This window comes from Mollisia scopiformis, assembly GCF_001500285.1.
Source record: "Mollisia scopiformis unplaced genomic scaffold LY89scaffold_22, whole genome shotgun sequence".
Lineage (NCBI taxonomy): Eukaryota > Fungi > Ascomycota > Leotiomycetes > Helotiales > Mollisiaceae > Mollisia > Mollisia scopiformis.
The window spans coordinates 536,479-552,061 of record NW_017263602.1 but is presented as its reverse complement, the minus strand read 5'-3'; the positions used below and the strand labels follow the sequence as shown (position 1 = coordinate 552,061).

Below are 15,583 nucleotides of genomic sequence, written 5' to 3'. Positions count from 1 at the left end.
GCTTGAAGAGATCTATACATATCATCAACAGCACCTCGCTTTCTCGTGTTCTCAAGTTAGGAGATCCGATTTCCGTCTTCCCTCTTCCCTCCCATGATTCAACTGCTTCATCACAAATTCGTACGTTAGAATTGTCGTAGTCGCAGCTGGGACTGCACGCATCATGTTGGTGCCCATCCCAGCATAGAACGCCCTCCACCCTTCTTCCCTCAGGATCGTCTTAAACGTCGTAACAACACCTTTATACCTTGGTAACACCGACTTGCTCTTAGCAATGATATTCGCCGGGTTGTGAACTGTAGATCCTTCAATGCCTCCTCGAAAGGTTGCATACTCTGACGTTGATGATGGCATCGCGGTTCTTTGTTGGGTTTGTAATCTTGTCCTGATTACTTCATGGGGATATGTCGCAGAGCTGGCCATCACCTTGCTGAGAACACTCGCCGAAAATACTCCGATCCAATGGGTACTATCATCCCCCGCTTTCGACTTGCCCATGCCTTGTCCAGTGAACTTTGTCTTCAGGAACTCATATGTTGGAAACTGTACAGCGACATGAGTCAAGCCAAGAAGTGCGGGCGTAAGCCCTGAATAGAAAGATAGAAGTCCCTCCGTTCGATACATCTTCCTAGCAGCATCCAGTGTGGATTTGTAGTGCCATGGTGGTCTTCCGCCTGGCAAAGTTGACTTTCTGCTCACTTGTGACATCAAACGGGTCTTGATCACCCAGATTGGGTTCGTGATCATGGTCGAACATGCTCCTCCTATAATCGAAGACCAGAAATTGACGAGATTCTTATTTTCTGCAAAAGATTAATGGGAATTCGTAGTGGGGGAATGTGCTGCCCAAACATACCAAATCGTTTTCCAAAAAAGACTTTCGACTTCCCGTACACAGTGAAATATACTGCCCAGGTAGGCAGATATCCTAATATGATGGGACCGAGCCCACGATACATCCCACGAAGACCCTCTTCACGCCATATGATTCTCGCTGTCCCCACCATTCCTGAGTATACGGGGTGCGCCAAAGGGGCGCTCGTCTGAGCTCTGAATCCTCCCTGAGCCTGCAACTTCGTCTTAATTACGTCCAAAGGGCAAGTGACGATTCCTGATGTGAACCCAGCTGTAGCCCCAGCCAATGCTGCGAAGCTATCGTCCGACCTCCCCCTACACCAGTTCTCAAAAGGTGTAATCGGTCCATTGCTATTTCTCTGGAAGCTCATCGGCTTCCTCGTGAAAGGTTGAGCTGACGTCGGCGAGGAAGCGAATTCCTGAGATCCGGGAGAAGTTGGCGTGCTGCGTTCATGCGACATTGTATAAGTATTCGGCGTGAAAGGATGCTAGCTTTTTCGGCCACGGCAGTAGAGAAACGCTGCTTCCGGAGGCCGTTCTGCGAAGGGTAATGCGAGTAAGCAGACAAGCTCTTGGGTCACTATCGCCGGTCTCTTGTTCCCAATCTCGTGTCCCGGTGTGCGGGGAAGATTCCCACGCAGCACGCCAGTGACACTGCTAACGATTATCCAAGGCCATTGACGACTGACCTGGAGCACACGATGAAGTTGAGGTTGAAAGAAGAGCGGATGTGAAGGGGATGTTGAGGTTTTCCGGATCCGGTGGTTATGATAGAGAGTGGGTATTCGGGAAGTAGCTCTGCTCTCTCACAAGCCTGGTAATCGCTTGCGACGGGGGCGCACAAAAATCTCACTAACTAGACCGAAGCTGGAAAAAGAAACTGGACGAAAGGACCCTGATGTGACTTGATTGAGTTAGAGTTTAGATGCGAGCTGCAAAAAACAGAGTTTAGAAGCCGTCATGTGCTCCTCTAAGGCTTATGGGTGTATGGGTGTTTCTGGGTGTACGGAATCAAAGTTCATGGAAACTTGATGGGAGCATCAGAGTGGGGGAACGCCTCATTGTTGAAGCAATTACAAGGATCTTGTTTGGCGCTTCTCTCTTTTCCACCCGCCTTTCCTTTCCTCTTGCATCGCCGAACCTTCCAAGGTTCTTCAGAGTAAGGGCACGTGAATTTACATAAGCTGCCAAAAATCGGGCTATCAAGAGTGAGCTCGACGACGATTTCGTTCCGGAGCACATCTGAGAGCTTCATTCAAGTCCACCTCACGACAGCAACATGTCTCAACCATCTCTCGTGAACTACATCGTCAAACGACCATGGCTGAGTAGGTTCATGAAGCCATTGGCCAGCTGGTACGCCAATGCTGCAGGATACAGGAAGTTGGGACTGAGGTAGGGACTCCTGGAAGTCCGCGAGAGGCATTGCCAACTCAATTGGCTCCTGCGACGGACATGGACTGGAAAAATACATTTGCTAATTTATTATGGTGTACAGAGCCGATGATTTGATCCCTGAAGAGTCCGAGACTGTCCTCCTTGCTCTCAAGCGTCTTCCCCCGAAGGAAGCTTACGATCGGGTCTTCCGTCTGCGAAGAGCTTTCCAGGTATAGACCGAAGCATAGTGAAGGCAAAAGTATAGACTGATCGCTCTGCAGGCCTCTCTCGCTCACCAACTGCTGCCTAAGGAGCAACAGACCAAGCCAGAGGAGGTAATTATCAGACCACAACTCTTACCGGGACACCCGCTCACTATGAATTATTAGGATGTCGAATACCTATCACCCATTATCAGAGAAATTGAGGCTGAGGCAAAGGAGCGTGATGATTTGGAGTCGTTGTCGCTCAACAAGCGAAAGGCATAGACAATAGTAGGGGGGAAATGTACAATGAAGCAAGGGTTCGAGGGGCACTTTAGAGGCATCGTTGATGTCAAGGCTGTATGTATATGAGGACGAATCGAATTAACAACTCACAAAACCGAGATTATGATTTCATCACGAGTGATTTGCTCTATTGGATCGTCTTAAGACTCAACCAATCGCTGGAGAGTCAAAGCCATCTCATCTATTAGATACTCTAATAAGTGTGCCTGCAGATCTAGTCTGGCTTTATACACTGATAGGACCGCCCACCTTTTTCACGAACGAGTTGGAAGTGGAATTCAGGTGGGATATGTCACAACTGCTGTGGCTCAAATATTCCCTTGTCAAGACCTATGTCCCCCGATGTACTTTCCTGGTTAGTTATTTCAGAAATTAAGTAAGCAACAAGTCCTAGTTGGGATACGTAAATTGATTACTGAGCTTGAATCTAAATACCTTTTCCACGCAAAAGTTGTAGGTCTATTTGTATATTTTATCAGTATGATCCAAGAGCAAAATGTTACTTGCTTGAGGAAGCAACGATTTACACCAGACAAGCTTCATTTCACATTGAAATTTTAGATGACCATATGCTTCATATTACTTCCCGAACCTATCCATACACAGCGCTCACTCCCATAGCCGTGAGCATTTCCCACCCCATTATCATGAGCAGCAAAGAAGAACGGAAAAGAAAATCATTCTATACAGTTCGCCTCGAATCAGCCACTGGTGGTTGGCCTTTACAAACAAACGTGATCCGGCCACCAGATCAACGTCTCAAACCCCATCTCTCTCTCCCTGCTGAAAAGATGCAGTAGTAGTAGGCCCAAAATTGGAAAACCCTCAACTCCCGTCCCCCGCCTCAAACACAAGAAAGACAAAGACAGAACACACGCCCCCACGCAGATTTGGCTTTCCATCAGAAGAGGTAGAGAGTAAGAGAATCGAAGATCATGGTCCAAGGCTGTGTGCGGTGCTTCAGTCGTGATGTTGCTGTCTTGACTGTCGCTTTTCTCTTTCTTCATATGTATGTCTCAACATACTTCCAATTCCAAACCAAATGGAAGGGCTTGAGCGCTGTCTCACTGAACTCCGTATATGCGTAAAAACATGGTCGAGGACCTCTCTTCTCTGACTGCGTGTACAATGTATCATCCTCATTACGCATTGCCTGGCTTCTCCTCTGTGTCTATGTGCCATACAACGTAATTCGGTAGGCCAATTACTTCATATCCTGCTCGCTTTGCCATCTTGGCAAACCCTTCGGTTTCTGCTTGGTTCTCAAAGGCATAGCATGGGAAGTTGATGCCTATGAATGTTAGCCCGGCTGGATGATTTTTGAGTTTATTAACATACCAGATCTGTGCACATCCCCTTTAACAACGATGTTTACTCCCCCAATACCATCGAGGTTGATTTCCTCGTCCTTATTCTGGCGCCAATCTCCCATCTTTGCCATATATGTTCGGCCAGTATCATATTCCTTGTAGCCTGTAGGCCTGTTAGAAAAAGCTCTGCATGGTATCTCCAATTTCCATACCTTCAACGATAATATCGTCCTTCTTGAGAGTAGACGCCAATCGAAGAGCCTTGTCAGATTCAATCCACGAATTGTAGTCAACTATAGCATAATTAGCACATTTCGGATACAACACTGAAGTTCTACCCACATCTGCCTTCAATGTCCTTCCCATCCTTGTATCGGTGGAACCAAACATCTGCCAAAATCAGTAAAGACTGTCAAGTCCGACATTGTGTAACCTACTAGGAACAATTATATCTCGATCATGGGCAACAAAATCCTCGAGGATCTTCTTGGGACTGTCCACGATATCCACATCTCTCCAATACACCCAGGAATGTTCAGGCTTCAAGGCAGAAGTAAGGAGATAGTTTCGGGCTCTAGCCATATTCTTTCTTCTTGGCGCTTGTGCCTTGAAGCCATGTCGTTCCTCAACATTTTGGGCAGTGACGATACCGAAGTCTTTCTCGATAATCAAAGCACTGTTGAAAGGCTCGCTCAGTGTATCTGTGGTCTTTTGTATCCTTGCCAATTCTGCCGAGAGTACAGCAAGAGTATCATCGGTGCAATCGCCAACCAAAAAGCCAAGGTCAATCAGATGATGAGGATATGTCAATTCGGAGAGTAAGTCGAAATACTTTGGTAGGTAGGGAGCGGCATCTCGTAAGGGTGTAAGGATAAGTACACGTTCTTCGTTTGATACAGCCTTAGGTGTCGAGAGTATAGGGTTGAGGTCGACACGCTTAATCGAGGATTCATTTATCACCAAAGGCTCATGGTGGCTATAGACAAATCAGAAGACAATTTTGACAGAGATGCCAAAGCTGAGGAGCTCATCGGAGGAGTTGAAACACATCTTCTTCGATAATTGGCTCCCGAAGATTGTCTCAAAGAGCTCGGCTCCCAACACAATGGCAGAATTGAACGTACTTGAATATGACGGGTGTTTGCAAATGCGCGTTCCAATCTACTGCCTCGTTCGCTGTCATCTGCATCGGGGGTTTCGAAGGTCCCCAGCAATAGAATCTGCAAGCTGGTGTAAGTAATCAGCAGTCGAGATAGATACTTCGCAGAAGTATCACGAAAAGGAGTTCTGACCTTTGCATTTCGGATGCTGATGTGCTCACCCCTCTCCATAGTAATAAAACTATGCCCGCTAGGGCTACACATAATAGAAACCGTGTCCGTGTGAGGAATACCCATATCGCTCTCGTTGGTGGGAGAGAAGCCTTCGCTGATTTCCACGTAACTCCACCTTTAGGGAGAAGCATCGTTACGACGGAACCCCCGTGGCCTCAACACCACCAGATGAAGGTATGCTATCAATTCGACCTGTGAAGCTAGGTGCGCGGCCGAGGATCGTTGTCGAGAGATGTGCTGGCTTGTGTCGCGAGTTGCAGCTGGGACGTGATGATTGAAGAAGTGAGATCGCGAGTAGGGTGCTATTTTCGTCGCCGCTGGACGCTCATGCCAAAAACGCCAAGCCTCTCATTAGCGAGGCTGATAGTTCTTGGAGCTCGACTCGACTTTCCAATCACATTGTTTCTAGAGCTGCACTCCATACAAAGCAATTACAGTCGTAGTTTTCCGAGCTCACTTAAGACTACGCTTGGGTTCCTGTCAAGTTGTACCAAAAGGCTCGGCATAAAGCGTCAACCGTCTACAAGCCGTTTCAGGTCAGTTGAAGCTTCCCAGTCAAAAGGGGTCTCGCACGTGATGTACTACTAAGCAGTCATCACGTCTATCCTGCTTTCAAATTCACCAATTACCGTGATCCCTCTTCAATGAACATTATTCTTGGGTTTCATAGCTTTTTCGAATAGTTAAGCTAAACCCTTTTCTCAGACGTTGGATTCGTCCATAACAGCAACGGCTTCCATCAGCTCCTTGACTTTTAGGCTGCAGCGGTACTTGTCATTCAGAAAGAACTCTGCCATCATTCCTTCACTCCCGTCAGTCCTATCACATACATACACAATGTCGTCTCGACGGTCAGCTCGTCTGAGCGCAGTATCTTCGGCTATCAAAGAGGATCCCAAACCCTCAGAAAACGGGTCTACGCCACCCAAGGTGGCGAATATCAGCAAGAAAAGAAAGGTTGCTCCAGAAATCACAGAACCAAAGACCAATGGCAGTCCATCAACGCCAAAAAGAAAGAAGGCTTCAAAACCAATTCCGCCCATCACTCCAACTCCAACAGCTATTGGTTTGATGTCAATGCCCTACAGTTCAGGAGATATTGATAACACTACTCCGCCTCCCATTAACCGACTTGCTGTTCCCAACGGTACTAATGCCGCCCTGGTAACACCAGAGACTCATCGACTGGTAGCAAGTAAGCCAGTCGATCAGATATCACCTTCCAAGAAAGCTAGTGTTCAGACTACTGGCAAGATTCTTGACGAGGCAATAGCCCATCTCCTCAAGGCGGATCCAAAGTTGAAGCCTGTAATCGAGCAGGAGCATTGTCATGTCTTCTCACCAGAGGGACTAGCTGAGGAGATTGACCCTTTCAGAAGTTTAGCAAGTGGGATTATCTCTCAGCAGGTGGGTCCTCTGGCGACATTCATGTCTTGATGCACTGACATCTGTTCTAGGTCTCTGGAGCGGCAGCAAGGAGCATCAGAGCCAAGTTCGTTGCTCTATTTAACACAGATAAGTCAGATGCCTCGCAGCACGTCTTCCCAACACCTTCCCAGGTGTGTGGTAGTACCATTGAGGTCCTACGAACTGCTGGACTTTCTCAACGCAAAGCAGAATATATCCTTGGTCTTGCAGAGAAGTTCCACTCTAACGAGCTGACAACTGAGATGTTGTTCAATGCTTCATACGAAGAAGTTCTAGAGGCTTTGATCAAGGTCAGAGGACTTGGAAAGTGGAGCGTGGAAATGTTCGCTTGCTTTGGACTCAAGAGGATGGATGTCTTCTCAACTGGGGACTTGGGTGTTCAAAGAGGTATGGCTGCATTCATGGGAAGAGATGTCAATAAGTTGAAGGGAAAGGGAGGCAAGTGGAAGTACATGAGTGAGAAAGAAATGGAAGAGATCGCAGAGAAGTTCAGGCCTTACAGGTAGGAGGGACAACATATCCAAGTGAGTTGAACTAATTGCGATTTATAGAAGTTTATTCATGTGGTTGATGTGGCGAGTTGAAGATGTCGACATCAGCACTCTTCAAGGCTAGGCCAGACTGTCCATCGCACTTGTGCACAAGCATGGATTGATACATGTAGGAATTTCGGATTACAATCTAAGAAATGAAAGAATATTGCGGGTAGTGGACTGTAAACTCTACCATTTTCTGGGTTGGTTTCTTATGAAAAGCATTCCTGTTCGAGTAACATCCCAACCTCGCTCTGCAATGCATTGTGCTTAGTTACCGCGATGTAAGTAAGGGACGTGTATTGAACTCGTTCCTTCAGTTGCCAAAGCGTACCGACACTTAATGTCTTGCCCTGAAATTTCTCGAGTCCTCAAATTTGGGATGTTCTCGTATGAAATTTGAGATCTGTTATTTACTCCTGTGACGCGTAGTCCTCTTCAATGGTATTAACTTGTACACAGTGGTTTTTATTTTTAGTTTCCATTGATGCCTCAACCATACAAATGCAAACATACAAATCTAAATACTAGCGATTATCATACCACCACCCCCACCTCTCCTAAACACAATCCTCAAAAGCCCTCCAAAGTCGAAGAAGTCCTAGCAGCAGTATGCTTCCGACACTCCTCCCTCAACTTCCTCAACTCCCCCTCCAACCTCTCACTCCTCTCCTCTTCCCTCTCCAACAAATCCTTCATCTTCTGCAACTCCTCCGCATACTTCGCCCCAACATCCGCCTCCAACTTAACCTTCAACTCCTCCAAAATCCGTCTATTCTCCTCCTCTAAATCCAGCTTGGCCTCATGTCGCATCTCCTCTTTCTCCTTCTTCGTCCATCTCTTATAGAACTTCTTCTCTTCTTCGCCGATGAACGATTTCCTGATGTCGTTGTACATTTCTTGCTGCATGTCTTGGAGTCCGAGGAAGGCTGAACTGTGGTTTTCGTCGCCTTCCATGTAGTCCAGAGGGTACTCGGGCTGTGTGATTGGTTGGTTAGTGGTTTGGTGCGGGAAGGGAGGGTTGGACGTACGTCGGATCTGCCTCTGAAGCCGATTCCTGAGCTGGCGGTAGGTTTGCGCTTCTTGGGGTTGGACATCTTGGGATTTCACTACTGTTGTTTGCGCGAAGTGTCGAATTTTGTGTTGAGAAGATCGCAAGGAAGGTCGAAGGTCAGGAGATGTTGAAAAGTGAATCCCTTGCTTTGATGGCTCGCTTTTGAAGACCCGATCAAGAGATGGGCAACAAAAAAGACAAGTGTCAGATCTTAATGTCAGGAAAACAGTCGGGCACTCAGCTGGATACCCATGAGATTAGTATGCAACAAATTCTGAATCCAGGTGGGACATTTTTTGAGCACCAGCTTTACGCAACTCTTCCGCAAGTGTTCAAGAGCATTGACTATCTGATTCCAAGGAAATTTACTGAGATATTTACACACCGGATTAATTCAACTATAAGTCTTTACCTGCTCCTCGTGTTTCAGTGTCTCGCCCACCTGGCATTGTTGATTTAGTGCCTAGTAAGCGTGCCTCTCCTGCCATGAATGTCTCTGGACAACACTCGGTGAATGAAACTTGTTGTCTTAAGGATCTCGTTCTAGCAAACATAGCGATGTATTTTTTCTCCCTTTGTTATCATATGCTAGGGCAGAGTACAATGTGGTAGGACAAGGACGCAGTGCCAAGTCAAGTCACTATTCATTCCTTATCATTGGAAAAGTACTGATCGCCTATCCAAACGCCTTTCTCCCTCTTAAATTTCAACAACAGCTGTCCGGGTGCTTTCCCGAAAAGGTTCGCTCTTGCTAAGGATCTGACTTCTTCGAAGATAAACAACTGCCTATCGCAATTGTACCTTGCATATACAAGAAGCTTCTTCGCAAACGCATGATACAACCTGAAAAGACTTCTCGCTCTTGCGTTGCGTTCCCGCTCTTGTTGAGTAAGTTTTTCCACGAGTCCACCATTCATTATCTCCAGCATAATCATACCACTTACCGGTGGTTGGGACAGAGCAAATGAATACATCCCGTCTGCCTTTCTTTCGTAGCTCGCCGCATCGAGGATTCTCCTATTGATACGTATCTTCGCACTCTTCTCTTCTTGATCTATTAGTGAACTTTGATGTGAGCCTATGGTATACGCTATAGCCTTCATGTCTTTTCTGTTGTCCATCATCTGCTTCATAGCTTCTTGCGCGAGTTCCGCCCCAAAGCTATATATCGTGCAGTCCTCCACTGTGATCTTATACAACCTCTCATCCAACCACAGTAAGTGATTATCGATCATTTGCTTCACTTGAGACATCAACAGTCTCTCCAATTGCCTGCTTGTGTTCAACGGCCACTCAAAAAAGGGTAGTTCTTTTGGATCCAGCCAAGAACCTGCATCTATCTCGGTCCAACGTGGAACGGTTTCCAAAGATTGCTCCGAGGCGTGTTTGGAGGCCAAGCTAGAAAATTCGTGGACCAGTGACGCAACCTGCTCTGCCAGAGGTTTAGGAACGGAGTTGTTAGGGTCTGAGGAGCGTACCGATGGATCTTTATCTGAAATCTTCGCGAAGTTTTTATTGGTGCGCTTATTCTTTGTCTTCGATGGATTCTTGAAGCGACGTGTGACTGATTTCATCTCTGGGTGAGAAAAGTTGAGATTCTTCGGGAGACCCTGGAATTCAGAGCGAAAGTTCGACGCATCCTCCAGTGGCAACCGGTCACTGATAGGGTCATATTTGAGCTCTGGTTGCTCTTCATGACGATTTGGGGATTCTCCTCTTCGGTCCTTTGGAATATGGCTGGTGCGTGCATCTGGACCTTCGGGACTGGGTCGTTTATGGATAAGTCTATCCGGGGGAGAGGGCGTATGGCTATGAATATATTCTGTTGAACAGTTGGGATGAGCACCTTGTATTAAGTCCTCGTCTTTGATGTCCTCCACGGACGCACTATAATTATTCCCAGATCCTTCCACTGCTTCTTTTTCTGTAGGCTGTATTGTTTGAGAAGTAAGGCTGTTGCTGGGCAAGTCATCCTGTACTATTCCTACATCCGTTTGAATGTCATTTAAGTGGATATTCGGACCATCGTAGCTAGAAGTAGATTGAGAAGAAGAGTCGCTGTCATACTCTTGCTCTTCTGTGTCGAGGACGTCGTCCTGGTTTGAGTTTTCTTGTGTCGTCAACTTGACCTCTTGCTGGGATACTTCTGCATCGGAATCATTGTCCTCGATAGCAGATGCTGTCGCTTCGGAAGTGTCGTCAGAGCTAGGATCAAGGGCATCGAAATCGGTATGTTCGAAAGACACCGTTGATGGTTCTTCGGCGCTCAGTTCAGCGCTCTCACTCTCAACAGTAGTCTGTGACTCAGGATAAAGCGTCTCGTCCAAGAGCCCTCTCGTTCCTAGCTCTAGAATGTACTGCTTTATGATGTCCTTATGTCTTCCCAGCGAACGACTTGAAAACCCTTCTTGGACCAATTCTCTTCTAAAAGCTTTCCAAACAAGCTTGTCGTCCTCTGAGTAAGAAGTGAGTATTGATTTCTCCTCGTGGCTTTCGCTAGCCTGCATCTTTGCCGTAATCCAGTTCAGAGAGCGCTTGAGCTCCATTGTATCCTTCCCCTGGGTGTCCATGAACTTCTCCACCTTTCCTTGTGACCCAACGGTCAACATATTCAGAAACAGCGTAATAGCTTGTGTATACGTCGCCAACTCAGACCTTATCTTCCCCAAATCCTGCATCTCCCCATTCCCAAACCTGACTCGTTGCCATAACTTAGTCACACTTCTCTTCTCATCAGACAACGCGTTATATTTCTCAAGAATCTGCGACAAAACTCTCAGGACATGTCGACAGTCCTGAGCCAATGTAGCTAACTCATCTCTTCGACTGTCTTCTTCGCTGCTCAACAGCGAGTTGGGCTTGGAGACCTAATGCTGGAGCCTGTTGAGGACGATGTGCAAACTATTGACTTCTCTGGTCAAATTGTCGTGAGCGCCGCATGCTTTACGAGTATTTTGTACGATATCGAGTGCTATGCCAGCCAAGGTGGCGAAGTCGCCGATGGCATAGCCGAAGGACATAGCTATTGTGAGCCGGCTGGTGACGAGGCTGTGGATGCGCTCATGCCTATGTTCGAGATGCTGGTTGAACCGTAGCGATATGTGTAGAGGTATGAGATTCTTGTTAGAGTGGGACGTCCTTTGGTAGCTGTCAGTCTGAGAAAATAAATGAACAATGAAGAAAAGTCGACAAGCTTGGAGGTGAGGTATGAAGGTCACGCCCCGCTATCGTGGGGTTGATCACTATCCCGGCACTTGCATGTTGTGGCTTGCGAGGCAGACCAAGAACAGGAAAGAGCATTCTGCCAATTCCAATATTCAAATTGAGCTCAGAACGGAATTTAATTAGAAGTTGGGTTTCTGTGCCCTTTTGGAGGCACAGCGAAAGTACGAATTCGATGTGCGTAGCTTGCTACCTTCTGATGCGAAACCTGTGTACTGAGTTCTACATTCTCGCCGGCTAGGGCAGTGAGATTCCAGCCCACTTGAGAGGCATCCCAAGGCGATGTCTGACTCGGTAAATCAAGCCGGGTTAATATCATTGCATGAGCTAATGAATCAGTGCAGCCTCGCACATAAATGTCTGCTCACCAATATCAAGTTCTTCCTCTTGGGCAACACTACAAACCAGGGATCGTAATTAAGACACGGAATCTCTGATTCCTATAATTCCTATATTAGCAGCATGGGCAGAATTAAAAGATGATCCACTTGCGACATAACAAGCTTCTGACTTAGCTTAAAATCTTTGCAAAATACAATTCTCTAAAGTGAGAATCAGTGTAAGAGTGAGCCCAACTTAGCTTTGCAGATGATTTGCTCAGAAATCCCAAAAAAAATGAAAACAAAACACTCGTACGAAAGTGCTGTGCAAACTGGACTACTTGGCATTTTGACATGCAATCCATTCTAATATGTACAACTCGCGAACCTATCTCTCCACCCTCTATTGAAACGTCCGACACGGGTATCTACAATCACGTTAGTCACCACTCTAACTCTTTACCATCAAAGAACCAAGAGTACTTACTGCTCAGGATACGCATTCTCTGCCGTCAAATGATACTTATCCGCCCCAGCCTTCAAACTCGCACCTGAAGGCAACGGCGGTAACCCATCGGTGCCCAACGCAGCCAACGTGCCCTCTTTCCCCACCTTTCCAAAATAACTCGCCAGCCCCATCTCTCCCTCTTCCTTGACAGCAACCAACTCCTTCGTTCCGGCCTCCCCGATCAATTCCTTCTTAGGGTGACTTTGGGATCCTAAGCTCAACAGTCCAACAGCATCTCCTTGTGTAACGGTAGATAATCGAGGGTACGAGCGACGAGCATCGCGTTTCCAGTATGGGTTCTCGGCGATATCGCCAGCCGGGATGGTGACGGGGTCGATGAACGAGAAGGGGTCGTTGGAGCCTGGGGGTGGGTTGCGGAATTGAGGGTTGAGTGGCACGCCATTGCTGCGAGTAGGGTCGACGGCTAGAAGGCGGCGAATTCGTTCCCAGATACCGGTGGATTGGACTGTGTATTTCTGCAGCTGCTGTCAGAGGGAGTGGTGAGGTGAGGTGGGTTGAAGGAGCTTACTTTGTTGACTGCGACGACGCGGTTGACGGCTTGTGCAGCTTTTGCTGCTGTGTGAGAGGACATGGTGAGCTTCGGGGCGACCAGAGGTCAATTGACTGGTTGTGGCAGAGGAAGCTTGAGGGAGATGTCGGTTTGGTGGTGCTCGTCGTTCGTTGAAGCAGTTCTGAAAGTCGCCGAGGTTTAACCGCAATCAGCGCTAGTATTTGAGGCTCAAGGGTGGAAATGCAGACAAGACCAGGTATCGCACGAAAACTTTCAGCTGAATGTTGTTCGAAGGTCAAAGATGTAAGTCATGTCTGATAGCTTGTGAAGAAACCGAAGTGTTGTTCACAGACTGTAAGAGTACCAGCAGTCGACCTTGTACAGTCTAGTATCCATCTCTCCAATACGGTTACAATCACATTCATGAGATGAACAGCAGATTAGACAAAGTATGTAATTTGTGTACACGCTTTCCTGATTGCATCGCCCCATAATTTGCTTCACTATTAAGAACAGCGGAGAAAAAAGAGCCAACAACCATAAAAACCCAGATTCAGTTCCAACGCTTTTCCATTCTCCATGTCCCATTTTTGCTCAAGTAACATGGAAAGTAGAAAAACCCACACGCATATTGAGCACTGGTCCGATTGTCGTTAAGCTACGACAGGCTTGGCATCGTTGCTATCAAGCTTCTCGGCAGTGTCAGCAACTTCAGCAGCAACTTCGGCCTTATCGGTATCCTCCTTGGTAAGACCGTTCGTGCCGTTGACACCATTGGTTGTCTCGGTCTTTGGCTCTTCGACAGCCTCAGTAACTGGTGCTGCGGTAGTGGCTTCTCCTCCTTCAACGAGCTTCTTGACAACTTCAACAGTTCCTGAGTGAACGAGTCAGTGAGAGATTCAATGCAAGATTGTGCCAGCAGCAATAAACGGTTAAAAACAATCCAATGAGTTGCTTTGAACAAACGCTACAACCTCTGACAGACCTAGACGAACATTGGAGAAGAGAAATAAAATAAAGTGCTTACCGGCTGGAGAACCTGGTTCAGCAGCAAGAACCTTTCCTGACTTATCAATGACAAATACACCTCTTGTGGTATTAGCAGGAGCCTTCTTCAAGCCAATTGCAGAGATGAGGGTAGCGCTAGTATCGCAGAGCAGAGGATATGGCAGATTCTGCTTTGTCTTGAAGGTAGTATTGGCCTTGGGAGAGTCTTTGGACAATCCATAGATGGAAAATCCGGTAGCAGTGAGGGGAGTATATTGGTCACGGAACATGCATGCTTGGTTCGTGCCTGCAATTAAAACGTATTAGTACATTGGAATCCACATCTTGAAGCTTGTCTACATTTGTGTTGGCCGGAAAGTACTGCAAGGGAGAAGCAGACAACGCCACCATGCAGAAGCGATGAACATGAGCAGTTACGTGCAATGTATGGCCATTTTGAGGACTTCAAAAAGAAGTTTGAATGAAAACTGTGCGATCGTAACAACAAAGGGAGATACTTACAGCCTGGTGTGCTCGCCTTGGGATAGGTGAACAAAACAACCCCACTCTGGCTCTCATCCACCAATTTCTTCAATGTTGTCTTAACACCATCATTGGTCTCGATCTCACCCCCAAAGCCTTCAAGATCGATCGTCTCTCCAACAGCGACCTTCTGGCTTGCATCTCCATTGGTCTTAGCTGCAGCAGTCTTGGTGGTCTTTGGCGCGATAACTTCCTTGACTTTTGCGACGGCCTTTGCGACAGGACCCTTCTTTTTGGCAGGAGGAGCTGCAGCAGGTTCAGCAGCAGGCGCCTTGCGCTTTCGTAACTCGGGAGGCATCTTGCGATGTAATTCGGGGGATTGTGAGGTGTGTAGTCGGGTGGACGAATTGGGCGCAACGATTGGCGCGTTGGAGATAAACGGCAGTTACTCGAAGCCGGAGGCTTGTGTCGCGATATGGAGGTTGATTTCAAGTCTACGCGACGCGACAGATAATTTTGTCAAGATTTGACGCGTTGAGAAGCTGTGGAAGGATTGGATATTCACAGGAGGGAGGATGGAAATGATGGAACGACGTTGAACTATAAGCTGAGCAATCTCCTCATACTCACAGCTACGCAAAGCTTGGTAGCTCTCAGGGGGCAGGATGGTGCTGCCGCATGTCTGAACCGCCCATTGAGCCCATGCAGTACAGCTAAAATACCAGCAAATCAGAGGGTTATCAGCCGGCACGAATAGCAGGTTTGTGCACCCGAAACACGAGCAGACAAGCGAGCAATCAAGAAACTGGGGAAGAAATGGGGCAGCTCTGGACGCTGAGGCAATTTATAGAGGGACCATGATTGGTTGACGCTCACTTCTTTTGACTGGCACTTTTCGTTGAAGGTGTTACGGGTTTCAAGCCGATGACAATGGCTATGTCATGGCATGAGATGAGATGGATGGATGCAGACTGTTCCAGAGCCTGCATTGCAGATCTTGAGAATCTCGATCCCGCAGAGAGGTGGCGAAGTTGGACAAGCGGATAGCACTTTTTCCATAACGTATCACGTGAATCGAATAGACACTGTTTCCATAAAAGCTCTTAGTCACTCAATAACATTAGAAGGTAATATAGACATATATTCGAAGAT

At 47.2% G+C, this 15,583-nt stretch overlaps 8 protein-coding genes across 8 annotated transcripts; 2 read left to right on the top strand and 6 right to left on the bottom strand.

Annotated features, from left to right (window-relative positions):
* Positions 1-51: 51 nt before the first annotated feature.
* On the bottom strand, positions 52-1,316 carry LY89DRAFT_738635 (mitochondrial folate transporter-like protein/carrier; the record flags this gene model as incomplete). The annotated part of the gene is made up of 2 exons (XM_018220392.1): positions 52-803; positions 857-1,316. 2 exons carry the CDS (start codon positions 1,314-1,316, stop codon positions 52-54), a joined length of 1,212 nt encoding a protein of 403 aa, XP_018066364.1.
* Positions 1,317-1,980: 664 nt separating this feature from the next.
* Positions 1,981-3,127, top strand: LY89DRAFT_688487 (14 kDa subunit of cytochrome bd ubiquinol oxidase). The gene is made up of 4 exons (XM_018215717.1): positions 1,981-2,250; positions 2,354-2,462; positions 2,514-2,567; positions 2,622-3,127. The coding sequence occupies exons 1-4, from the start codon at positions 2,135-2,137 to the stop codon at positions 2,718-2,720; spliced, it is 378 nt and encodes a 125-aa protein (XP_018066363.1). The 5' UTR covers positions 1,981-2,134; the 3' UTR covers positions 2,721-3,127.
* A 756-nt stretch (positions 3,128-3,883) lies between these two features.
* Positions 3,884-5,516, bottom strand: LY89DRAFT_593672 (glycosyltransferase family 62 protein; the record flags this gene model as incomplete). Its single annotated transcript, XM_018209762.1, has 7 exons — positions 3,884-4,032; positions 4,080-4,214; positions 4,264-4,344; positions 4,394-4,441; positions 4,489-5,027; positions 5,176-5,271; positions 5,344-5,516. The coding sequence occupies 7 exons, from the start codon at positions 5,514-5,516 to the stop codon at positions 3,884-3,886; spliced, it is 1,221 nt and encodes a 406-aa protein (XP_018066362.1).
* Positions 5,517-5,803: 287 nt separating this feature from the next.
* LY89DRAFT_688485 (HhH-GPD superfamily base excision DNA repair protein) lies at positions 5,804-7,684 on the top strand. Its single transcript, XM_018215716.1, has 3 exons — positions 5,804-6,792; positions 6,843-7,315; positions 7,365-7,684. The coding sequence occupies exons 1-3, from the start codon at positions 6,223-6,225 to the stop codon at positions 7,426-7,428; spliced, it is 1,107 nt and encodes a 368-aa protein (XP_018066361.1). The 5' UTR covers positions 5,804-6,222; the 3' UTR covers positions 7,429-7,684.
* Positions 7,685-7,919: 235 nt separating this feature from the next.
* LY89DRAFT_673798 (uncharacterized protein) lies at positions 7,920-8,443 on the bottom strand (the record flags this gene model as incomplete). The annotated part of the gene is made up of 2 exons (XM_018213390.1): positions 7,920-8,324; positions 8,378-8,443. The coding sequence occupies 2 exons, from the start codon at positions 8,441-8,443 to the stop codon at positions 7,920-7,922; spliced, it is 471 nt and encodes a 156-aa protein (XP_018066360.1).
* Positions 8,444-9,044: 601 nt separating this feature from the next.
* LY89DRAFT_786152 (uncharacterized protein) lies at positions 9,045-11,420 on the bottom strand (the record flags this gene model as incomplete). The annotated part of the gene is made up of 2 exons (XM_018222955.1): positions 9,045-11,233; positions 11,303-11,420. 2 exons carry the CDS (start codon positions 11,418-11,420, stop codon positions 9,045-9,047), a joined length of 2,307 nt encoding a protein of 768 aa, XP_018066359.1.
* Positions 11,421-12,132: 712 nt separating this feature from the next.
* LY89DRAFT_624318 (21 kDa subunit of NADH dehydrogenase) lies at positions 12,133-13,255 on the bottom strand. Its single transcript, XM_018211043.1, has 3 exons — positions 12,980-13,255; positions 12,430-12,926; positions 12,133-12,370 (listed from the first exon to the last, which is right to left on the bottom strand). Exons 1-3 carry the CDS (start codon positions 13,040-13,042, stop codon positions 12,346-12,348), a joined length of 585 nt encoding a protein of 194 aa, XP_018066358.1. The 5' UTR covers positions 13,043-13,255; the 3' UTR covers positions 12,133-12,345.
* A 94-nt stretch (positions 13,256-13,349) lies between these two features.
* On the bottom strand, positions 13,350-15,121 carry LY89DRAFT_688483 (AhpC-TSA-domain-containing protein). The gene is made up of 3 exons (XM_018215715.1): positions 14,471-15,121; positions 13,989-14,255; positions 13,350-13,835 (listed from the first exon to the last, which is right to left on the bottom strand). Exons 1-3 carry the CDS (start codon positions 14,787-14,789, stop codon positions 13,615-13,617), a joined length of 807 nt encoding a protein of 268 aa, XP_018066357.1. The 5' UTR covers positions 14,790-15,121; the 3' UTR covers positions 13,350-13,614.
* Positions 15,122-15,583: the final 462 nt, after the last annotated feature.